Source organism: Scatophagus argus, chromosome 18 (genome assembly GCF_020382885.2).
Source record: "Scatophagus argus isolate fScaArg1 chromosome 18, fScaArg1.pri, whole genome shotgun sequence".
Classification (NCBI taxonomy): Eukaryota; Metazoa; Chordata; class Actinopteri; family Scatophagidae; genus Scatophagus; species Scatophagus argus.
The window spans coordinates 8868850-8889271 of NC_058510.1; the positions used below are offsets into that span (position 1 = coordinate 8868850).

Below are 20422 nucleotides of genomic sequence, written 5' to 3' on the forward strand. Positions count from 1 at the left end.
TGGACGAATCAATGAGTTTACTGATGACAGAAATAGCCGAGGGGCATTAGGGAGGATGGCACGGAGGCTTTAAACATCCACAAAATCTTATCCAGGTTGTTCTTCTTCTTCTTAGGTTGAGAAGATGTTGAACTCAGGCGCTCAGCGTCCCTCAGGATTTGTTGTGAAAGACGCAAGAGTCCGCAGGATTTTCGTTTACGACCACCGCTTCGGAGATAAGAAGGAGAGAAAATGCTTGGAAACAACATATCTGAAGTTCGGAGAGTTTCTTCGAGTTGTGAAACAGGCAATGTCATCTTAACTAAAAAGAAAATATGATATAATAACATGTCATATATATATCCTATGTTATATTATTACATATATATTATGTATATTATGTAACTGTGAAAACGTTTCCTTTTACAGATACCCATAATGTATCTACAGGTCATTAGGTTATTTTAAAAAAATGACTCACACTGTGCTAAAACATAAGGGCAGCCTTCACTTTAAAGAGCGTAATCTGGCAAAATGTTTTGGCACACCACTCCCTAAAGAGATGGGATGTTAGGACATTTGTAATTAAAACATAATGACAGCTGTTTTTATTAACAAGGAAATGTTGAGTTGTGTTTTCCGCCTTCATGATGAAAAGCCCACCAGTTGTCTTTGAGGACCTTCGCCTCCTCTTCTGATTCTGATTCCTACTCTTATAGACTGTTCTTCTCTGTTTCTTCTTCTGCTGCACCAGGAAGTTGTACAAAATATGACAATAGTTCCGTCAACTGATTAGTTTTTCTGTTGATAAAACATCAAAAGACGGTGAAAGATGAGTTTAATTGTCCAGAACTAACAGTCCAGAAACCAAAGATTCAATTCACAATGATATTAAGCAACACATTCTCACACTGGAGAAGCTGAGAATGGTATTTTTGTTAAAAAAAAACAACAACTTTTCGATTGACCAACTAACCAATAAATCAAATGCTTGTTTCAAAGTAGTAACTGAGACTGTCAACATTTTTTTTGACAGGAATTTGCAGTCCTTTCACATGAGACATTTGTGTTGGCCACAGAGGACGGAACAGTCTTGGATTTCTTCAAATTTGGTGAGTCGATCTCTCTGTGTGGGCGCAAATCTCTCTACTGCCATACGTTATAGATGATTAATTATATAAATACTTTTTAAACTGTGGTTAACTTGTTCTGTCAATCTCATCAGCTGCCCTAACATGTTTTAATTTTATTGTAGAGGAGCTTCAGAATGGCAGCAACCTGTACTTGTTGAAGCATAAGGACCAAGCTCTCTCACTGACAACAGAGAGGTGCATCAACTTCACACCTCACTATGATACTTTGATCCGGAGTGGCATGTATGAGTACTATGCTAGTGAGGGCCGGAACCCGTTGGGTAAGTGCCTACCTGATCAAAGCAGCAGGCATGAGATGGTTAAAGACATGAAGCTGCACATCATCACTCATAACTTGCTGCCTCTTTGTTATTTTTTTTCCCCAGCAATTGCAATTGCTGAGCTGGTCGACAACGCTCTTTCAGCAATGGCAAAAATCACAGGGAAGAGACAAATAGAGATACGGATGGTTGGTTCTGCAGCGTCTCATCATTTTAAAGCAAATACACATATTTTTATTTTTACAGTCTCAAGATGGAACAGTCTGTGACTTTATTTATATGAATCTGTAATAGTGGTTTACTTGTTGTGGTTTTTCAGCTATTTGATGCAACTGTTGGGAAACCTGCAGTGATCATTTTAGATAATGGGTGCGGCATGACCTCTGAGCAGCTCAAAAACTGGGCAGTGTACAGGCTCTCTAAATTTTCCAGGTAAAACAGCAAATTTGCATGACTGGTGTGCTTTACTGCCTTTTCTAGCTTCAGATTAGCTATGATTGCCCAAAGGATGCCATCTTTGTCTCTTTTCCCTTCGCTGCAGAACGGAGGAGGAATATGTTCGGCCTGATCATGTCCCTTGCAGTCTCAACAGTGACATATCCTACTCTGGAGTTGGAGGAAAACAGGCTGTTTTCTTCATTGGAGATGCAGTTAGGGTGAGGCCTCTGAAACTACTTCGGTTGACTGCTTCTTGGAATTCTGCTGAATTCTGATCTGGTTGCTACAGCCTCCCCCTGCACGCTGTTAGTGGCAGATTTACATAAATGTTCTTAATGCAGCAAAGTAAGAAAATACACAATGGAAAATCCTGCTCATTCTGCCTTAATGAATGCAGCATTACTGCATTGCCAGATAGAGAAACAAAGGCCCCTGTAAAGAGGAATACTACTATAGCCTATGAAATCCTTGTGAAATCCTCCCTGTTTTGTTTATCTTTGTCTGTATCCTCTTAACAGTAGACTAACAGCATTCAAATTACAAAGTAATCTACCAGCAGTACTTGATTAGCCAGCAGCTTGTCGGATCATGTCGTGTCATCAGTCATCAGTCATGAGTCATGAGTACATGAGAGAACATGAGTGCATTGTTCTCTTTGCTTGCCCTCACCAGACTGATTTCATCCAAATGAATGCTCTAAAAAACAACATATTAATAAAGCATTAAGATTAAGATTTACTTTGTTCATTAGATGATCAGTAAATCAGCTGGCTCACCAAAGGTCCATGAGCTGGTTCTGTCAAAAGAAGAATTTGAGAACAAAGAGAGGAACAATGAGGATATTTACAGTACAGTCATCAAAAACAGGAAGGTAAGTTCTCTGTTCTGAAAACCTCTGGAAGAAAATACACATGTGGATCTTCAAAGGAGGTCACGATCATGATTTTTAACAAGCAAGCTGGAGATCTGGAGTTTTGTGTGATTTTGATATGGGTGGGATGTGGGATATTTTGTGTCATTTTTCTCCTCCAGCCCGGTGACTCTTCACATGTGGATACAAATGAACACAGCCTCCATGCGCTCATTGCTGAGGAAACTCACAAGGCAAGCTTCACGGCTGTGGTCATCACAGGAGTCCAGACGGAGCACATCACCTTCCTGATACAAAAGTTTGAAGTGTGGACCAGACAGCTAGCGTGAGTTCATATGCGTTCAAGCATGTTAACTAGTCACAAAATACCTCCTTTGTTAGATTTTATGTACAAAGGATTTGTTTTGTTCATGTTTCAGTCACATATATCACTATTACATCCACGGAGTTCCTAGAACTGACAAGGATAGCAGATCTACAAACTCAGATTGTCTCCCTAAAATTGACATTCAGGTGAGGTTGCCGATCTTAAGAGGTTTAGTTGTTGATGAGAGTTGACTTCAAATCAATACAGTCTGTTCTAGCTTAAATTATCTCTTTTAATCAGATCACTTTGCAAGAGAAGGCGGCCAAACGTCCTCGTATGCTGAGTCTTAAGGAAATTGAAGACAACATACAGGCTCTGTACATAAAAGCTGCCACAGACACGTTTGAGTTTATGGCCTCTTCCACTGAACCTGAGGGTGGCATAGTGGAGGGAATCATTCGGTATCATCCCTTCCTCTATGACAAGGAGACTTACCCAGAAGACCCAAATGCTGAGCAAGGTATTCAAACTCTAAAACTGAGTATTTTACTTAATGCCATATGATGGCTTTGGTATTGAATAAAATTGTGGATTTTTTTGTTTTTCTTTGTTTATCAGCCAGTGATGTTGATGATGATGATGATGATGATGATGAGTCTGGAGTCCAGCATCAGGCAAGTAAGAAAAGGCCCATATTTGAATGTTTCTGGAATGGACGGCTCATACCTTACACCACAGTGTCAGAGTAAGTAAAATTATTTTTTTCCCACTTAAACTTTAAAAGTATCAGAGGGAATGTAATTTCTTTTGTCACAGTTAGAAAATTTAAAAGAACAGTTTGACATGTGAATTAGATGAGAGAATTGATACCACTCTCATGTGTGTTCACAAAATATGATGCTAGAGCCAGCAGACAGTTAGCTTAGCACAAAAACTAATTGCTACAGTGGAGAAACAAGTGGACTAGATCAAGGAACAGGCACCAGTCTATCTGATTTTTCTTTATTTATTTATGCATCATGTCACCTTTTCCACTACTCCATGGCTCCAAAAGAACACAAATTGTTGTATTTATATTTGTTTATACAGTATAAAACTTCAACAGTCAGGTTAGATCAGGTTGCTTTAAGTCTTGCTAAGACAGACTGTATATTTAGCGTACATATGTATGTCCGAGTGGCACAGATCTTCTCATGTAGTATGTTGGTCCTTTTATATTTCTGCTGTTTGTCGCAGGTTTGACTGGTGTGCTTGGAGAAAAGATTCAAAGGTGCCCGCAGAGTGTTACAACCGAGTTTCAGGGGTGCTGTTCACTAACGACAGGTTCAAGGTCAGCATGAACAAGCTCACCTTCCTGGACCTGGAGCTGGCACTGAGGAAAAATGACACTCTCTTCAGCAGAATTGTTGATGGACAGGTGATCAGAAACAAATTGTTTTGTTGTTGTTGAGTGAAACTGCAGATTCACATTAAAGAGTTCTTCTCTATCACCTGTATTAGATGTGGATATATACATTTAAGATTGACAGTACATGCCAAAATTTTGTTATACTCATAGCTTACCTGTAACAGTAAATTACTGTTTTAAAACTTAGAGGTACTCTGGTTGACAGTTTTCTCTAAGCAGCTTTGCCATGTAACAGGAAGTTGTTGTAACTCCATCACACCTTGTCCAGTCTGCACAAAGCTTTAGATGCTGGGTGAGAGGGTTAAGTTGAAGACACACGCGTGCATGCCAATATTCAGTTATGCTCCTAGCGCCACCTGCTTGCTACAAGTTGCGATTCCGTCGCACCCAGAGGAAATGTTCACTAGTTCACAAATCGATCCACAATGGCCAACCCAGTGATAAAGAGAAAATAATTTGTTGGTGCTGCTTACTGTTAATATAGCTATCCTCATTATAATGAGGTAATAATGAGGTAATTTTGATCTATTTTTGATTTATTTTATGTTGCATAAGCCTAATAAGTCACATACCATATATTCATTATCTATTTCAGTGTTTTAATTTTTTTTGATAGACAATGGTGATAAAATTGTCGCTTTTCTGTTGGGTCATAGTTAAAGTAACTGGTTAGGCAACAACTGAGGCTTAACCAGATAGTTTGCATGTCCTGGAACCTTCCGATTCCCGTTCTACCTGCTGAGCCACAACCACTACAGTTAATGGTTGAAGACAGTCCTGCACTGGGCAAACAACACCTCCTGCCAGATATTTTTTGTCAGGTGTCAATTTAGGAGTGAATTTATGCGAAAAGACCGCAATACAGTGTTGCCCGGTCTGATAGATAGTAATTAGGCAATCATTTGCTGACAAGTTGGCAATAGAAATTTGTGTAATGCAGATTTAGTCCGTTTGTTTTATTTTAAAAACCAGGAAGAACCGCTGAGTGTTGCTGAATTTTTTTATTTGCACAGAAACGAAGAAACATTCAAAAGGAGTTTGCACAGTGGCTAAACTCCTGTCACGAGAAGTGGGACAAGCAAATAAAGTTCCTGGGCTACAAGGAAACCATAACACGGACAGATGTGCCTTCTAAAAAAATGCAACATCCCTGGGGGGTGTTCTCCTCCATCAAATGGGACAGAAAAATGTACAAGAAAGGCGACCATGTGAGCATCTCTTTGATTTTGATATAAGATATGTATACTCTTGTCATTCTATGTTCATACCTAAGAACTTCTTTGTACAGGTCAAGTCTCAAAAAACACAGCCCATTTTGTATGGTAAGGTGATTCGGTTTTTGCTGTATGGAAATAACCAAGGAGATGTCTTTGCCACAGGAGGATCTGTTGAACTGACTCTGGTAAGGAATGAATCAATTTTTTTTATAGTTAGTTTTTATTTGAGTTTTTATTTGAAAAAGTCAGATAAGTACATCAGGAAACTGTTCACTCCACAGACGAGTTCAGCCCAAAAAGGAACCAAATGAAAAGTTTGTTTGTGCTGATTAACTTAATATTAATACACAAATGCGCTCAACAACATTCTCTACATTTTACCACACTGACTGTGTCTCAAGTTTTTTTTTTTTTTTTAAATTCAGTTCAATATGGCAAAATTTGGAAGTTATTTTTTTTAATAATAGAAATGCCACGTCCATATATTTTATTACAAATGTTGTTTTTTGCTGCTTTATCAATGTTTTAGATGATATTTGAACCCCCTTTTTTGTTTTCATTCTTTCATAGGAGCCCAAAGCACTTTATGACAAGACCAGGATCATACCCATTTACAAGATTGACCAGACTGCCACTGATGAAGCCATCAAGGAACACATTAACAATGACCTTGCCAAGTGAGTACGCAGTTAGGGGAATAGTAGCTATGCTGCGGCTTTACAGAGCATTTATATTAGAGTTATCTCCAACATCCCAGTTTGTTAGATGTGATTCAATGGTGATAAAAGTGGAATCAGATGGAAGTTTAATTCCACTCCACCTTATCTCAGAGAAAAGAAATATCATAACATGAAGAATTTACAAGAAGGCCCAACTACAGTTCATATTTGTCAGCTCAAGTAAATCATTTTTGTTTCTTCCAGACTTCCAGAGAAACTGAAAGTGGACTGGGTAGAGGCTGACCCCTTACCACAGAATGCTGTTTGTCCAGCCGGGACTGCGTTAGGTAAAGTATTTTATTGTTTGCACACATGCCATGAAAAATATGCTTTTTTCACAGAGCCCAAACATCACACTGTATGTTGTGTTTGCACTTTCAAATCATCCCAGGGCCATTCAATATCCAAATTCTAAACAAGAAGGATGAGCCGTTATCCAGGATGCCCTCAGTTGGCCAGGGACCGGTGAAAAAGCTGGTTGTTGTCTTCACAGTCGTCCACCATGGTAGGAAAACCTCTGAGAAGTTCAAACACATGGTTTGATTTGTAGTCTGTTCTTTTACTTCTATAAGATAAAAGCTGAGAGCAGTAATAGGCTAACCAGCTCCCTGGGAAAAGGATTTGTTGTTACCAACAGGGAAATTCAACATAAAGTATTTCTTTCAGCCAGTTCTAGCGGAAAAACTTCAAAAACTGCTCAGATTGCTTGCTTTTTTTGGTATGTAGTTTGTAAACAGTTGTAGTTTATTTCTTCTGAACGTTGTCTATTTGCCTGTCATACTTAGGTCCTCAGGGAACTCAAGAGGTCTTCCCTCCTATCATTGCCCAACATTCACTGAAGTGGGGATTCGTGTTCAACAAAACTGGTACATTTCTTTATATTTGTCAGTGTGTTCATTGTTGGTTCCCTTTAGGATGCCCTGATTTTTTTGTCTGTTGAAGGATCACACATCAATTTTGCAAACATCTCATTATTGACAGTGAAACTGGAGAAGCTGGGGAAGTATACTCTGTATCTGAAGACCGCGATAAATGAAAGTAATGTTACTGTGTTTGGAGGCAGAGAACTTCCGAGCTACAAACTCGATTTCACCATCGAGGGTAAAAAAAAAGCACAAAATTCCAACATGTTTAGCATCCCTTCTGAATGCCTTAATCACACAGTTGTGCTGTTTTTGTCACTTTCAGCGGGGAAGGCTGAGATTTTTGCTGCCTCTGCGGTGAGCTCCCCTCTTCGTGTAGGAGTGCCATTCGACATTCCTCTGTTGATCAGAGATGGCTATGGCCACCCAGCGATACCTCCTCCCAATCTCAAACCTGTACTCCAATGCAGGTGTGTCCTTCTCTATTTGTAAAACATCTGCTCTTCTTCACTTTATGTGTGATTTATTTAAGATTTTCCTTCATAAATCTCATCTTCGTTTTTTTTTTAATTTGCCAAATGTAGAAGTTTGTTTGGCTCCATTAACGTTTTGATTCAAATGTTTATTATTTAGCGGTCTGGACCTGAGTTATGAGGAAGTGGACAGCAAGGGGGCCACATTCACCATCAGAAATGTCAAAGCAATAGGAAAAGTCTTGAATCAACAGGTATCAAAGGTTAATTCTGTCACCATGACATCTGTGGCATGTTTGTCCATCCTGGGAAAACACTGACGTTCATTTCATCCTTTCTTGTTTTTGCGGAGGTTTTTCCATTTCTGAATTGAGGGTTTAGGACAGGGGGTGTCATATGATGTACAGACTGTAAAGGTCAAATTTGGCTCTACAAATAAAATTATCTTAGTTTGACTCTTCATACGAAGAGACTGTTGATGGCATAGGTATAATTATTCAATAATGCAGTGTTGAACCAGTACAGGAAAAGAGTGCAGTATTTGACACAGTATTCGATGTATTTCTATCCTGTATTTATTTTGCAGTCATACAGCCTAAAAGTGACCCTGTCTGGCTTGACAAAAGACACACAGAATATCAGCATTGTTCTTCTCCCTGGTGAGGCTGCATTTATTTATTCTTTTGGAACAATTAATATCAGAGGTCCATAATGTCATTTCAGTAACATCAACTGGTTAAATGCTTGAAATAATGATAATTTGTCAACTTCTTGATTGATTTCTTGCATGATCAATTGCCATTTCACAAAAATTATTCAAAAGTAGCTTATTTTTGGTGTACGAATTTGTCTTCTTCTTGTTTTATGTCATTTTAAATTAAAAATATTTGAGTTTTGGACTGTTGGTCAAACTACAGAAGTCATCTGAACTGTCATTTTGAGCTCTGAGAAATTGTGAGAGACGATTGCGTCATTGCTTCTTCAGCATCTTTACTTTGTGTAAATAATCTAACCTAAAAACCAACCCCTCACAGTCAAGCTGCACAATGATGTTTTTCAGGTAAACCGCATTCCCTCCATGTGAAGCCAGAGAGCAGCCCGATCAGTGCAGAGAATGGAAACCCCATCAGCTTTCACGCTGAAATTCACGATAAGGCTGGAAACATTGCCACTAACCCCAAACAGGTCATTCGCTGCCAGGTGTGTGGCTGTTGTGAAGTCATCAAGTACACTTTGACCATGTTGGACTGATTCAGGAAACCTGGCTTGTGACTAGAGGCGGTCTGAAAATGCAGTGCCCGTTTCTGAAGCAGTATTCCAGTTTATCTTGTTCAGCAAGAGGGTGTCTGTCTCATGAGAATTTACAGGCTCTTGCTTAACAGTTTATGCTGTTTACTGGAAATGAAAACCCACAATGTCTGGCATGTCTTAGTTAGTCTTAGTTACAGTACATGAGGGCTTGTCACCCCAGGGAGAAAACACACATGTTGTCAGAATTGTAACTGTAAATGGGGTTTAAATCTCACAACGTAAAAGAAATAATCTGTAAGTGAACATATTTTGTTTTTGTTGGTATAATTTGCCAATGTTATTCTTAAAATTAGCCACTAAAATTTTTTAACTCCCCCTCTTTTTTAAAATTTACTAATACGGTCTGAATGATCAAGAACAACTTGTTTGCATTGGTCAGTTTGTCCTCATTCTGTTTTTTAAATTTTTTTATTTATTTGTTTATTTTTTTTGTGTGTGAACATCAGGTTCAGGGGCTTCCACTAGTGGAAACTGACTGCAGTAGCACAGGAGCTGGACAGCTTGTGACAAAACCAATCAACCTGAAAATAATCAACGGAGAACCACAAAAGCTCAAAGTTCAGTTTGATATGCCTGTAAGTAAAATAACAACAAATATAAAGCTCTCTCCGTTCTTAGGTTAAAACTGTAACCCTTCTTTGTTTTCCCACAAGAGTCACAGAAACGTTGCATCAGTTGTGAGGGAGCTGTTGGTGTTGCCCAGCAGCAGAGTGTCCTCACTGGAGCTCTACAGTCAGAATGATAAAAATCTGGTGCTTAGGAACAAGGAGAAGATAGAATGGCTGGCTGGGGGCTCGCTGGAGAACCTGTTCTATAGGCTATATGATGAGGCCGGCAAAGAGGTGCCTCTCACTGCTGGAATAGCCTCCAAGATCAAGGTGTGCCTGCCACATATCACACATTGTCTTCCTGTTATGTTTTCTGACTCAAAACCTCCTGTGTACTGCAGATGTTGTACTTATACAGCCGTTTTTTGTTGCCATCTGTGAAGATGCCAGTGGTTTTGATTGTTTGATTATAAATGAAACAAACCACTTATTGAACTGGTCCCAGCTTATGACTGACTTGTCATGACTTTGTTTCAGGTTAACTGGACAGCAGATGTAAACCTGGAAAATCTGTTCCAGGGGAAGCTGCCTGATATACAGGTGCCCACGCAGGTGAAGGATGAGCACTTCTACCAGGTGTCCTACCAAGACCAGAGTGTGTCTGTCTCCTTTGACATAGTGTAAGCCACATGCTTGACTCAAAGATGTGATTCATTGTTTGAAAGCTTGAAGGAATAGTTTGTTTTTGGAAATGTACATACTTGCTTTCTTGCTAGTTGAGAGTAGTACATCAGTCAGAAATTAGAGTGGTACTGACTATCTCATCTAACTCTTGGTAAGAAATGAAATAAATGTATTTCCCCAGCTGAACTTTTCCTTTCATATCCTGCCTCTTAGCTTTCAAAGTGCACACCTTTCGTTGTTTTGTTTGTAGGCCTCTTCCAAATGAACCAACACGGCTAAAAGCAACTCTTCTTCAGAACACAGTGAAGCTGGGTGAAACCCTTCCTGAAATCAGTGAGTGTGAACCCAATCACCCAAAAGTCTTGAGGATATATTTGCACATTATATGGACTCTTTTTCCTCCTATGCAGGCTTAGAGCTTGTGGACCAGTATGACAATGTGACCAAAGTGCTCACCTCCACCTGTGTGAACCACATGAGTGTGGAAGCTGAAGGTGTGGACAATTCAGCCGTCAGCTTTACGTGGCAGGTGGGAAAAGAGACACAAACATAAACTATACATAAAATTCAGAAATTGCTGAAATTTTTCAACTCTAAATTAAAATGTGCTTGTTCACCTATGTTGTCTTTTTCCTGTCACTACTGTCTCCAAACTTGTGGTCTTCTTTATTTAGCTTTTTTAAAATTACCAAGCAAATGTCCACAAGGTAGGACACAAACAATATTTCAGATGTTTCAGAGCCAGTTGTGGGTCTGAATATCCTGTGTATTTTCCTGTATAACAATGTGTGGCATAAAGCTTTGTTCATCTGCTACTCCTGCTTATTATTACACCACGTTCTCCTCACCTTTGTCTCTCAACCTCTGCATCATAAAAAAGAGCACATGATTTATGTGCAAGAGACTGCGGTCAACAAGGTAATAAAACTTGAATGTTGCTGCTAAGGAGTGCCTAATCAGATTTCTGAATTGAAAGTAAAACTTTCTTGCATACCATCAGAAGCGTTCCTGACCCGCAGAGGTGTAGCTCAAAGACCTGGAAAATCTCTGATTTATTACCTGGAAATTTCCATTCTTTATAGCTTTACAGGCTGTGGGAAGGTTTTATTGTAGTTACCCACAGATGAATTTGCATGATGAGATTTTGTTTTCCCTCGTGCCATTTACTTTTGCAGCAGATGGTCTTTATATTAAAAAAGTTAGCTTCGTTAGCGTATTAATAACAATGCAAAATGTCATCACTCTTATCATCTCTTGATCAGGCTTTAAAACATTATACTTAATATCACTTGTAATTGCTTTCTTTGAAACAGATCTTAGGTCTTTCTTGAGAAATCAATGCTGTTCAAATAAATTATGCAAGAAATCAATATGAAAATATAATAGAGACAATGACAACCACTCATGAGTTCTTTTACTTTTAATGGTCAGTGTACATCTTGCTGCTGTACTTTTACTTATGTAAGGTGTATATTCCAAGATTTTACTTCTAACAAAGCATTTTTAGTTTGTATTGACAATACTTTTAAGTGCAGGTTCTGAATACTTCTACCATTACTGTTAAGAATTACTGATGAGTTGACGCTCTCTCTTTGTGCTGACTTCAGGAGAGCAGTAGGTCAGTTCTGGTGACGGGGATTCGGTTCCGGTCTGGGACTCCTGGTTCCAGAGAAATGTGCTTCACCTATGGAAGTTATGTGGAGCGAGTCCTAGTTAAAGTGACCGCTGGAGCCCCTGCACAGCTTAAAGTAGTCAGTAAACCAGAGGAGGTAAGACACCTTCTCTTGATGTGATCATCAAAAGTCTTTTCTTTTCAAGTTCTGTTTGAGGCATTTATGCTTTCATTTTGACAATATATAGCAAGAAGGACTTTGATGATCACAGCACTTTATTAAAGCACTGGTTTTTCTATAAGCCTTTGCAGGTGTTGAATGGCCGTGGCATCGCCACACCCTTTCTCATCCAACTGTGTGACGAATGGGGAAACCCCTCTCCAGATCAGAGCGTTGTGGTAGAACTGAAGTCTTCACCCCCGACACTTAAGGTTTGATTTCTGACATCTATCATTTACCCTTCTCCATTTACCACAGAAGTCAATAATGACCAAGAACTTATGAGCTGTGCAGCATGATCAGGAGTAATGAGTAAGGAGACCTTGTTGTTGCTGTTTCAGCTGAAGACCTCTGTTACTTCACAACCTGTGAATGCAGACGGGACAGCCTCTTTCACTGTTAATGGTGTGAGTGGACCAAAGTGAGTATCGCTTTGTAATGCAGGATAAAAGGGAGCATTTGATATATCATCATCATCGTGCAACAGAAGTTCCAAATTCCAAAGGCATATTTCCAATACTGTACATGTTCCAGCAGTCACTGGGGGGCATGTTGTGTCTCTCTTATTCCACTAGGGGGTACTACCAGCTGGTGTTTAAAGGGTCCTTCAACAACAGATCCATCCCTGGTCCATCAGTGAACCTCACTGTCATCCCTGATCCCAACAAACCTGCCAGCCTGTTGGTGGAATATGACACTACAGCCAAGTGTCCTGCTGGAGGCAAATTCCCAGGTTTGTATCTTTGGCTCTTTTTGCTGTTTTGCTGTGAGTCTCTTGATTCTCTGTATGCAGCTGTTGTAGTCTTAGCAAACTAAGGGCAGCTGCGAGCATGTCTGTTCAGTGTTCACAGTGACAGTGCTGTCCGATGAAGGGAGCCCGATAAGAAATTTTGATCCTGCGGCTGCATCCATGTTTCTGTGGCAGGGAGCACTGGCAGCGACGATGCCTCCACCAACGGTGTGTGACAGACTAATAGACAAAGGGACTAGCAGTGAATTTTATTTGCTTTTACTTTAACTCATATCTTATTTGCTGAATTGTATTTTTCTACTTCTCTTGACAAGGCCACTGAGCTGAAGTGTAGTAAACCCATGGAGAATGAAAGGCATGACCGATTGTACTTCAGGTAAAATCTGATATTGATATTGTATTCTTACTGGGAGTTAAATAAAGAGAGTGAATCGTACCAACTATACCTTTGAATAACTTTGAATTTTGTTTGTGTTTTCTTTCATGGCAGAGACAAAGAGATCCCAAAACAAGTTGGACAATACAGTGTCCAGTTCTCTCTACGTGTTGATAAAACAGAAGTCCTGTTCAGCAATCAGGTTGGTTGAATCTAAAATCACAGCACCTGAACAAGTTTTTTCCAGTTGACTCTGAAGAAATATAAAGCATATGGAGTCCTCCACATTGTTGTCTATCATATCTGTTTGACAAGCAAGTGGCTCATTGAGTTGTTGCATGGCTGTCTCACTGAGAGAAATGTCTAACCACAGCACTGTTTCCTGTTCTTCTAGATTCCCATATACGTTTTGGCCAATCAACCTGTCAAACTGGGTCCCGACTCTCTGCCATGCACCCCAGTTGTGTCCTACACTAGGAACCTTACCGACCGAACCTTGGTGGAGAGTATGACTCTGAGGATAAGGGTGAGCTCATACCCTCAAACAACAATTACTGTAAAAGAGTAGAAGGAGCAGTTATATATGTGTTTTTTAAAGTTGTAGTCTAGCTGTTCATGTGCTGATCTCCTGCCTGAGTGTTTGATCAATTCCAGGATTCATATGGGAACCCAGCGGGGCAGGACCTGGATGGGAAGGTGAAGGTTTATATAAAGAACTCGAGTGGAGACAACAATGCAAACCTCCCTCTATTTGAAGACAAAATCAGCAGCTTTGATTTTATTTTGGTAGAAGGAAACACCCACATCACCGTGAGTGACCATTTGTCATAGGACTCACCGCCTCCTTTATTTTGGCATGTAAGACTCAGATGATGTACATCTCACATAAATGTTTGTTTACTCTGCACAGAGGCTGGCTATCATGGAGAACAGCCCCGGTGAGAATGGCAGTTCATACATCCTCCTGTTCAAACCTGAAGTGCCGATGGTTTCCACACCTCTCCTGCCTTTTGAGCTTCTCTTCCATTTTTACAACGGTATGGTTTTAAATCCATTAACACAGTCCTACAGCTGGCCTGAAACAGGCACATGAACATGAGATGTGACGCTAACTCACATTCCACATATGTGAAAGTGCGGTTTGACTAAATGAAACTCTCTATTTTATTTTAGTTATAAAAATTTGATTTTCTCACTAATCATTAGTTTCTTCCGCTGCACACAACTAGCTTGTGTTTCTTTGTAGTTGAAAAGTCAGTCAAGTCTAATTCTGTGTCCCCTCCTCAAATGTGATTTAGCATCCTAAATTGAATGAATGAATGAATGAATACTTTTTATTTTTGGTCACATACATCACAATACATAATACACTTTAACAATTCACATCAAAACCCAAAAAAGGAGTAGGCTGAAGTGCCTGGCTTATTGTAGCCTATCCTGAAGTTTTCTTAATGTACCCAGAAAGTCAGCCAATCAAAGATCTTACTAAATTACATACCAGCATTTTTTTTCTTTTTTTACATGTTTACCTTTAAGTTTTAATTTACCGGTAATTGTTAATTAACTTATATTTTAAAGATTTTTATAAACTTTAACAAAGAACTGCTTGAATTTGTCACTAAGCTCATTCCACAGTTGTATGCCTAAAACAGAAATACATCTGTGCTTAACATTAGTTCTGGCTTTATGTCTTTCAAAAATAAACAAACCTCTTAAATTATAATGCCCATCTCAGAATTTAAATAACTTTTGTCGGCAAAGAGGAAGATTTTTGTTTATAGCATGAAATGGTATTTCCAAGGTTTTCAAGTACACAATGTCACAATGATCCTCATTTACATATACTCCAGTGCCTTTGAGTTTCTTTGTTTGCTTTAACAGTTCAATTTTGTGTTTCCTGTTGGCAAATCTTATGATTATCTTTGGTGTATTTTGCTTTTGAGGAATGGTGTAGCATGTACAATATTTTTATCATCTAGGGGGATGTCTTTGCTTTTGAAACACTTAATGACTTGTTGTTTAAGTGAGTGTAATTCACCTGGTGGAGTGTCTTCTCCCTCCTTGTTCTCGGCTGTAACCCTGGCATAGGAGTGGGGGGATGTCACAAGTCCAGATACAACCAAGTCATCCATCCTTGTGTATTGTTCCAATTCATCCTCTCTAGCAATTCATCTTCAATTCATCTTCTCTCAAACACTTCAGTTTTCGTGTCCTTTTCCTGGATCACAGTCTTTTGTTGTCGCACTTCATCAATCAGAGACACTAAGTCTTGTTTTTTTACCATCTTGCTCAGTTCATCTGACAAGTAATTCAGCGACTTCTTGATTTCCTCAATATCTTCCGCAAACTTCTTTTCCATTTTGACTCTTTTTTTCTAATGTAGTTTGTGTTAATGATTTCCCAGGAGTTGCAGTAGGCCTTTTGCTGGTTCACCACCATGTGTACAAAAAAGTGGCTTGTAGCTCCAATATTTTCAAAAATATTTCCAAGAATTAGAGCAGCACTTTACAATAAAGTATAAGTGTTACATAAAACTGATGGATGGCGACTCCTTCAGGAAATATTTAATGGATTGTCAGAGCTGACACACCAGACTCTCCTCACCAGCAGCCATCTTTGGCTCAGTCTGAGCTGGATTTCATTTGTTGTGCTGTGTTTGCAGTTTGTGTAGAAAGAAGAAGAAAAATCATTGGCTAACCTGCTCTTTCACACTGAGATTATGATAACAGCTGGTATGAACCTGCTTTGGCAAAAGAGTCCTGAGAGTTGTCGCTGCTCATGCTGTCTCACACACACTTATGTCACTGCAGACTGCATTGCAAACCCTTCATACATCCTGCCAACTCATAGATCCCCACTTTTTAAATATTCTATTTGCAACATTTGTTTTTAGAAAAAAATGTCCCTGTTTTAAGTGTTAAGTGTTATCCATTAAAACCAGAGACTAAATCCAGAGCCTCGCCTTTGTATTGGGGTCAGAGATGGATATCTAATAAAATCTGGGCGATGAAAACCAAAACTGTCTGCAAAGGAATACATTTTATTTCCAATTTGCTTGAACCAATCTTTTAAAGTGTGTCTGTTGTTTCAGATGTGGACAACCAGAGGAAAGTATCGGAGTTAACCAAAATAAAAGATGAGCTCACTACCACTGTTGCTGCATATAAAAACACCTTTGCTGCATATTCTGCACTGCTTCAACTGCTGACTAGTAAGATTTCCTATTCAAGTAGCTCACATTAAGTATAAACGTTTTATCTGACTGTGCTGTGTGTCAAGTGGGGACTCATTTGGAAACGATTTGGGTGTCATCTCTAAGTTTTTTAAGTTTTAATGTTTTTACCAAAACAATATATTTTTAAATACATTTTTTAAAACAAGAATATACTCATCTCAAGGAAATTCAATCGAACACAACTGGACTTAGCTATTAGGGACTAATCCCAGCCTAGTCAAGCGAGCATGAACTGATGAAGCCTCTTGGATGAGAGGTGAAATGTCTTCAAAGACAAATAACTATGTCCAGTTGCGTTCGATTGAATTTCCTTGAGATAACCATGACCTGGATGAATGAGAATATTCACAGGCAAGAATATACTGACCTTTTCTCTTTAGTAAGAAACCAATGTTCCTGTGCTAAAGTGCTGAATGTTGCTTAAATCCAAGCAACAGTACAACATTTTGTCTCACTGAAACTGTCAAAAAATTAATTAAATAAGGAACCATCTGACTGAAGTCTAAGTAAACACGTGAGTGGGGATGTGATACCAGCTCTCCATACTTGGTGTTACAGACACATTTTGACAGGAACAAAACCAAGCTTTTCTTCTATTTTTGTGGTTTTGCCAGTATGTATTTGAAATGCTCTTTTTTATTTACAAGTTTTATTTCATACTAGGTCAACACCTGGAAGCAAGCAGAAAAGAGGCTGAAAAGAGAAGGACACTGAGCATGAAGAACGTGGAAATAGCAGAATCTGTATCTGTAAGATGCTAATATTCACTATAGGCAGAAATTATGTTCTAATAAATGTTTATTTATTGTGAGACTCCTTTTGGATATTTATTTTTTTGTAGATAGCAGATGTTGACAGACTTCTTACAGAGAAGACCACAGAAGCCGACAGGATCCTCAGCATGTCCAGAAGAGTCTGCACCATTCGTGATCAATTTAGGGGGCAGCCGGATGTTTTGGGAACGGTAAGGCCATCAGAAAGAGGACTCTTCTGTAGGACTTTCAGGAAAGTGGGAAACTCAGTGTAGATGTAATCGGAGCTCGGATTAATCCTCACAGGGTGCACCGTGAAACTGTCAAAGGGTTTGTACTCCATGTTTTAACCTTTACTTTCTGAATGCAGGTTGGCCACCTGGCCTTTGTGGAGGATGATGCTGCTGCGTGGGTTATCTCCTGGCACATCAGTGGTGACATGGATTGTGTCGTCACCAAAACGACAGCTGCAGCACGGAGGATCTATGACGACACCCGGTGCAACCAGCAGGTCATGGCCCTCGACAATGTGTACGTGCACCCAATGAACAGGTACGCCTTCTGTGTCAATGAGAGTCTTTTGAATAAAGCTCAAGGTCTTTTGTGACATAGGAAAGTTCCTTTGGGGTTCCTCCAGTTTAAAGCTGTGATCGTAACTTCTTGTTCATACTCTACTCTCACACACACTCATTCATTTCAGTATTGCTGTTGGTATCTGAGTAGCTTTCCTGATGAGGGTCCTGTGTGTCTTTGATTATAGTCTTTAATTTGTAAGCCTTCTGCCACTGCAAGTTGTCCAACAACAGTCATTTAAAAACCTTTCCATGCAATGACTGTCTAACATCTAAGCTACAAGGACACCCTCAGCGAAGTCCTGCTTTCATTCATCAGATTATATAAATTCCATCCATCCATCCATCCATTTTCTATACCGCTTATCCGTCAGGGTCGCGGGGGAGCTGGAGCCTATCCCAGCTGACTACAGGCGAGAGGCGGGGTACACCCTGGACTGGTCGCCAGTCAATCGCAGGGCCAACACACAAAGACAAACAACCACACACTCTATATAAATTCCAATTTGAATAAATTTATTAAATATTTCAATTTTATATTTTTATTTTATTAAATATTTCATGCTTTGAAACCTAGACAATAAAAAATGAAAAATCTGAAAGAACATAATCTTCCATATGGGCCACAACTTATTAAATGTCAATGTAAGTTCTGATTTTATGTTTGAAGACTTCGTAAACACAATTGTTTCCTTTCCGTTTTGGTACCTGCAATGATGACTGCAATAATTTTTGTAAATGAAATGTTGTGGTTGATTTTATGTCGATGACAGTTACTTCAAAGTCCACAGCAGGTATATTTAGATAATAGAATCAACTTTTCCTCTTTTTAACAGCACTTGAATGATATTACACTGTGATATTCACTGCAAGTGAAAAATAATGTATTCTGTACATTATTATTTTTTCCACCAGGGAGCTGAAATCTTAGCATGATTCTTTAAAAGTGTCAGTTCATATCTGCAGTGGCTCTCTGCTAAGACCTGAGTTGCTTACAGACCGCTGCCACACATAAGAAATGGTCAACCTCTCTTTGATCCCCCTGGGAACCCGATCTACGCCAGAGAGCTCCTGATTTGCCCCCGAGACAAGAAGAGCTGTAAAACTGGTGAGCTGCTTTGAACGGATTTCCTCTCTGTGCAGTAACATTGCCTAGCTATTGTTTTTTCATTACACATTTATTGTACAAGTGTGGGATTTCTGTGGTATGTTTTAGATGCTTCCCAGGTCTCTCTGTTTGCTGTTGCTGGGGTATTTCTTTCATGCCCCTGCTACTCATGGTGAGCCTTGGGTAAATGGTTCCACCTGGAATCTAACCTCACAGATGTGGAGGGTCTCCTCCCTGGGGTCCTTGTCACTGGGGCAGAACTTGTACCACTTTTACTAACCTTTAAACTTCTTTCATCATGTTCAAATTGCTTTTAATTTGGGGAGTTTCAGGGTTTTAAGAATTCTCAAATTATCTCCTCATCCTCCATGAATCTCTTCTCTATGAGAATGGACTTTTTTCAGAAGTATAAACAGTAAAAACGTTCAAGTGATAAATATTTAGGTTTGTCAGAAGGGGACTGAAGGTTTCCTGTGTTGTGCTTCCTTTGCAGTGTTTAAAAAAGTTCTTGGCGATACTATCCTGATTGATGACCTGGACTCTGCAAACAGCTACAGAAAGGCGGTAAGTGATCCTTGCTGCTGGAGCTGTGCTATGCATCAACAGGCCTGCGTTTATTTTACCTCTAAATGTGTCGTTGCTTACAGGTGGTGCAGAATAAGATACCGTGTCCCACCATCCTGACCAGGCAGGGGGACAGGATCAGTGCCAAAGGAGAGTTTGGCGCTCACAACAAAGCCCCACCAATGAACAAACTGCAAGTGTTTGCAGCCCCCCGCCCACAAAGTTACTACACTCTTCAAGAACAAATAGGTGACTTTTCTTGTAGTAATATTTTATAGTTCATTTTGTACTCTGGCTCACTCGGATTGTGATTTAATTTCTCTTGTTTTGTTCTACAGATCTGCTCAAGTTGTACCGTTCAGTGCTGCAGAAGAGGGATGCAGCAGCACAAGAACATGAAGATCACCTCCAAAAGATGAACTCTCCTGAAACGCTGAAAATGCATCGAGAAATGGAGGGGAAAGAGAAACAGTTGGAGGCGATTGAAAGACAAGGTGGTATGCTTATTTGTCTGAGATTATGGGCAGAGAATAAATGTTAACGTTTCTGTTGTTGTTGTTGCTTTTTGTTCTTTTAGCATTGTTGATTGGTCTGTTTTCTACTTCCAGTGTCTTCCTCAGTGAGACCAGTGAAACGGGGTCCTGAGGATGCTGGCGAGCCTTCTGGCATCTTTACAAAGAGAGCAAAGCAGTGATCCACATAATAAACAGGGGTGGTCCAAACTGACAGATTGATCACAAAACCTCATTAATAATTGAATTCACTCAAGAGTTGGTTAAATTGTTCTATTTTATTTTAATTTGTGTGATGTGTTTTCTTCTATTTTAACACTATGTAATAATCAAAAACACTTATAAGTATCATGATATATCTCAAAGAATGTGCTGGGAAATTAATAAAAATACACATTTAGTAAGATGTATTTGCACGTGTCCTTTTCTTCTCACAAAACCTGCAGTGAAATTAAAAAGAAAAAGCTTTGTTTGCGGGGATGTGGACA

The 20422-nt window shown here is 39.4% G+C and overlaps 1 protein-coding gene across 2 annotated transcripts; it reads left to right on the plus strand.

The window, feature by feature from the left end:
• Nucleotides 1–3: 3 nt before the first annotated feature.
• Nucleotides 4–20340, plus strand: smchd1 (structural maintenance of chromosomes flexible hinge domain containing 1). 2 transcript variants are annotated; one of them, XM_046370976.1, is made up of 47 exons: nucleotides 4–286; nucleotides 1016–1091; nucleotides 1235–1393; nucleotides 1499–1581; nucleotides 1713–1825; nucleotides 1935–2049; nucleotides 2583–2702; nucleotides 2864–3027; nucleotides 3122–3215; nucleotides 3310–3529; nucleotides 3628–3754; nucleotides 4246–4426; nucleotides 5431–5625; nucleotides 5706–5819; nucleotides 6205–6311; nucleotides 6558–6640; nucleotides 6745–6858; nucleotides 7139–7219; nucleotides 7335–7454; nucleotides 7542–7686; nucleotides 7850–7943; nucleotides 8276–8348; nucleotides 8750–8889; nucleotides 9447–9575; nucleotides 9654–9878; nucleotides 10086–10228; nucleotides 10483–10565; nucleotides 10643–10761; nucleotides 11840–12001; nucleotides 12148–12276; nucleotides 12406–12485; nucleotides 12640–12797; nucleotides 12907–13022; nucleotides 13130–13191; nucleotides 13306–13393; nucleotides 13586–13717; nucleotides 13846–14001; nucleotides 14102–14228; nucleotides 16283–16402; nucleotides 17090–17175; nucleotides 17268–17390; nucleotides 17549–17730; nucleotides 18749–18858; nucleotides 19352–19422; nucleotides 19506–19671; nucleotides 19761–19919; nucleotides 20031–20340. In XM_046370976.1, the coding sequence occupies exons 1-47, from the start codon at nucleotides 125–127 to the stop codon at nucleotides 20114–20116; spliced, it is 5892 nt and encodes a 1963-aa protein (XP_046226932.1). In that variant the 5' UTR covers nucleotides 4–124; the 3' UTR covers nucleotides 20117–20340. The 2 variants fall into 2 exon arrangements, with proteins under 2 accessions (XP_046226932.1, XP_046226933.1); XM_046370977.1 differs by having other exon boundaries at nucleotides 19761–19916.
• Nucleotides 20341–20422: the final 82 nt, after the last annotated feature.

Excerpts from the sequence above, each read along its gene's own strand:
- smchd1 (XM_046370976.1), top strand. The coding sequence starts at position 125 with ATGTTGAACTCAGGCGCTCAGCGTCCCTCAGGATTTGTTGTGAAAGAC. Across the intron at positions 8,349-8,749 it reads CAGCATTGTTCTTCTCCCTG|GTAAACCGCATTCCCTCCAT; the intron begins GTGAGGCTGCAT and ends GATGTTTTTCAG. Across the intron at positions 9,576-9,653 it reads AAGTTCAGTTTGATATGCCT|AGTCACAGAAACGTTGCATC; the intron begins GTAAGTAAAATA and ends TTTTCCCACAAG.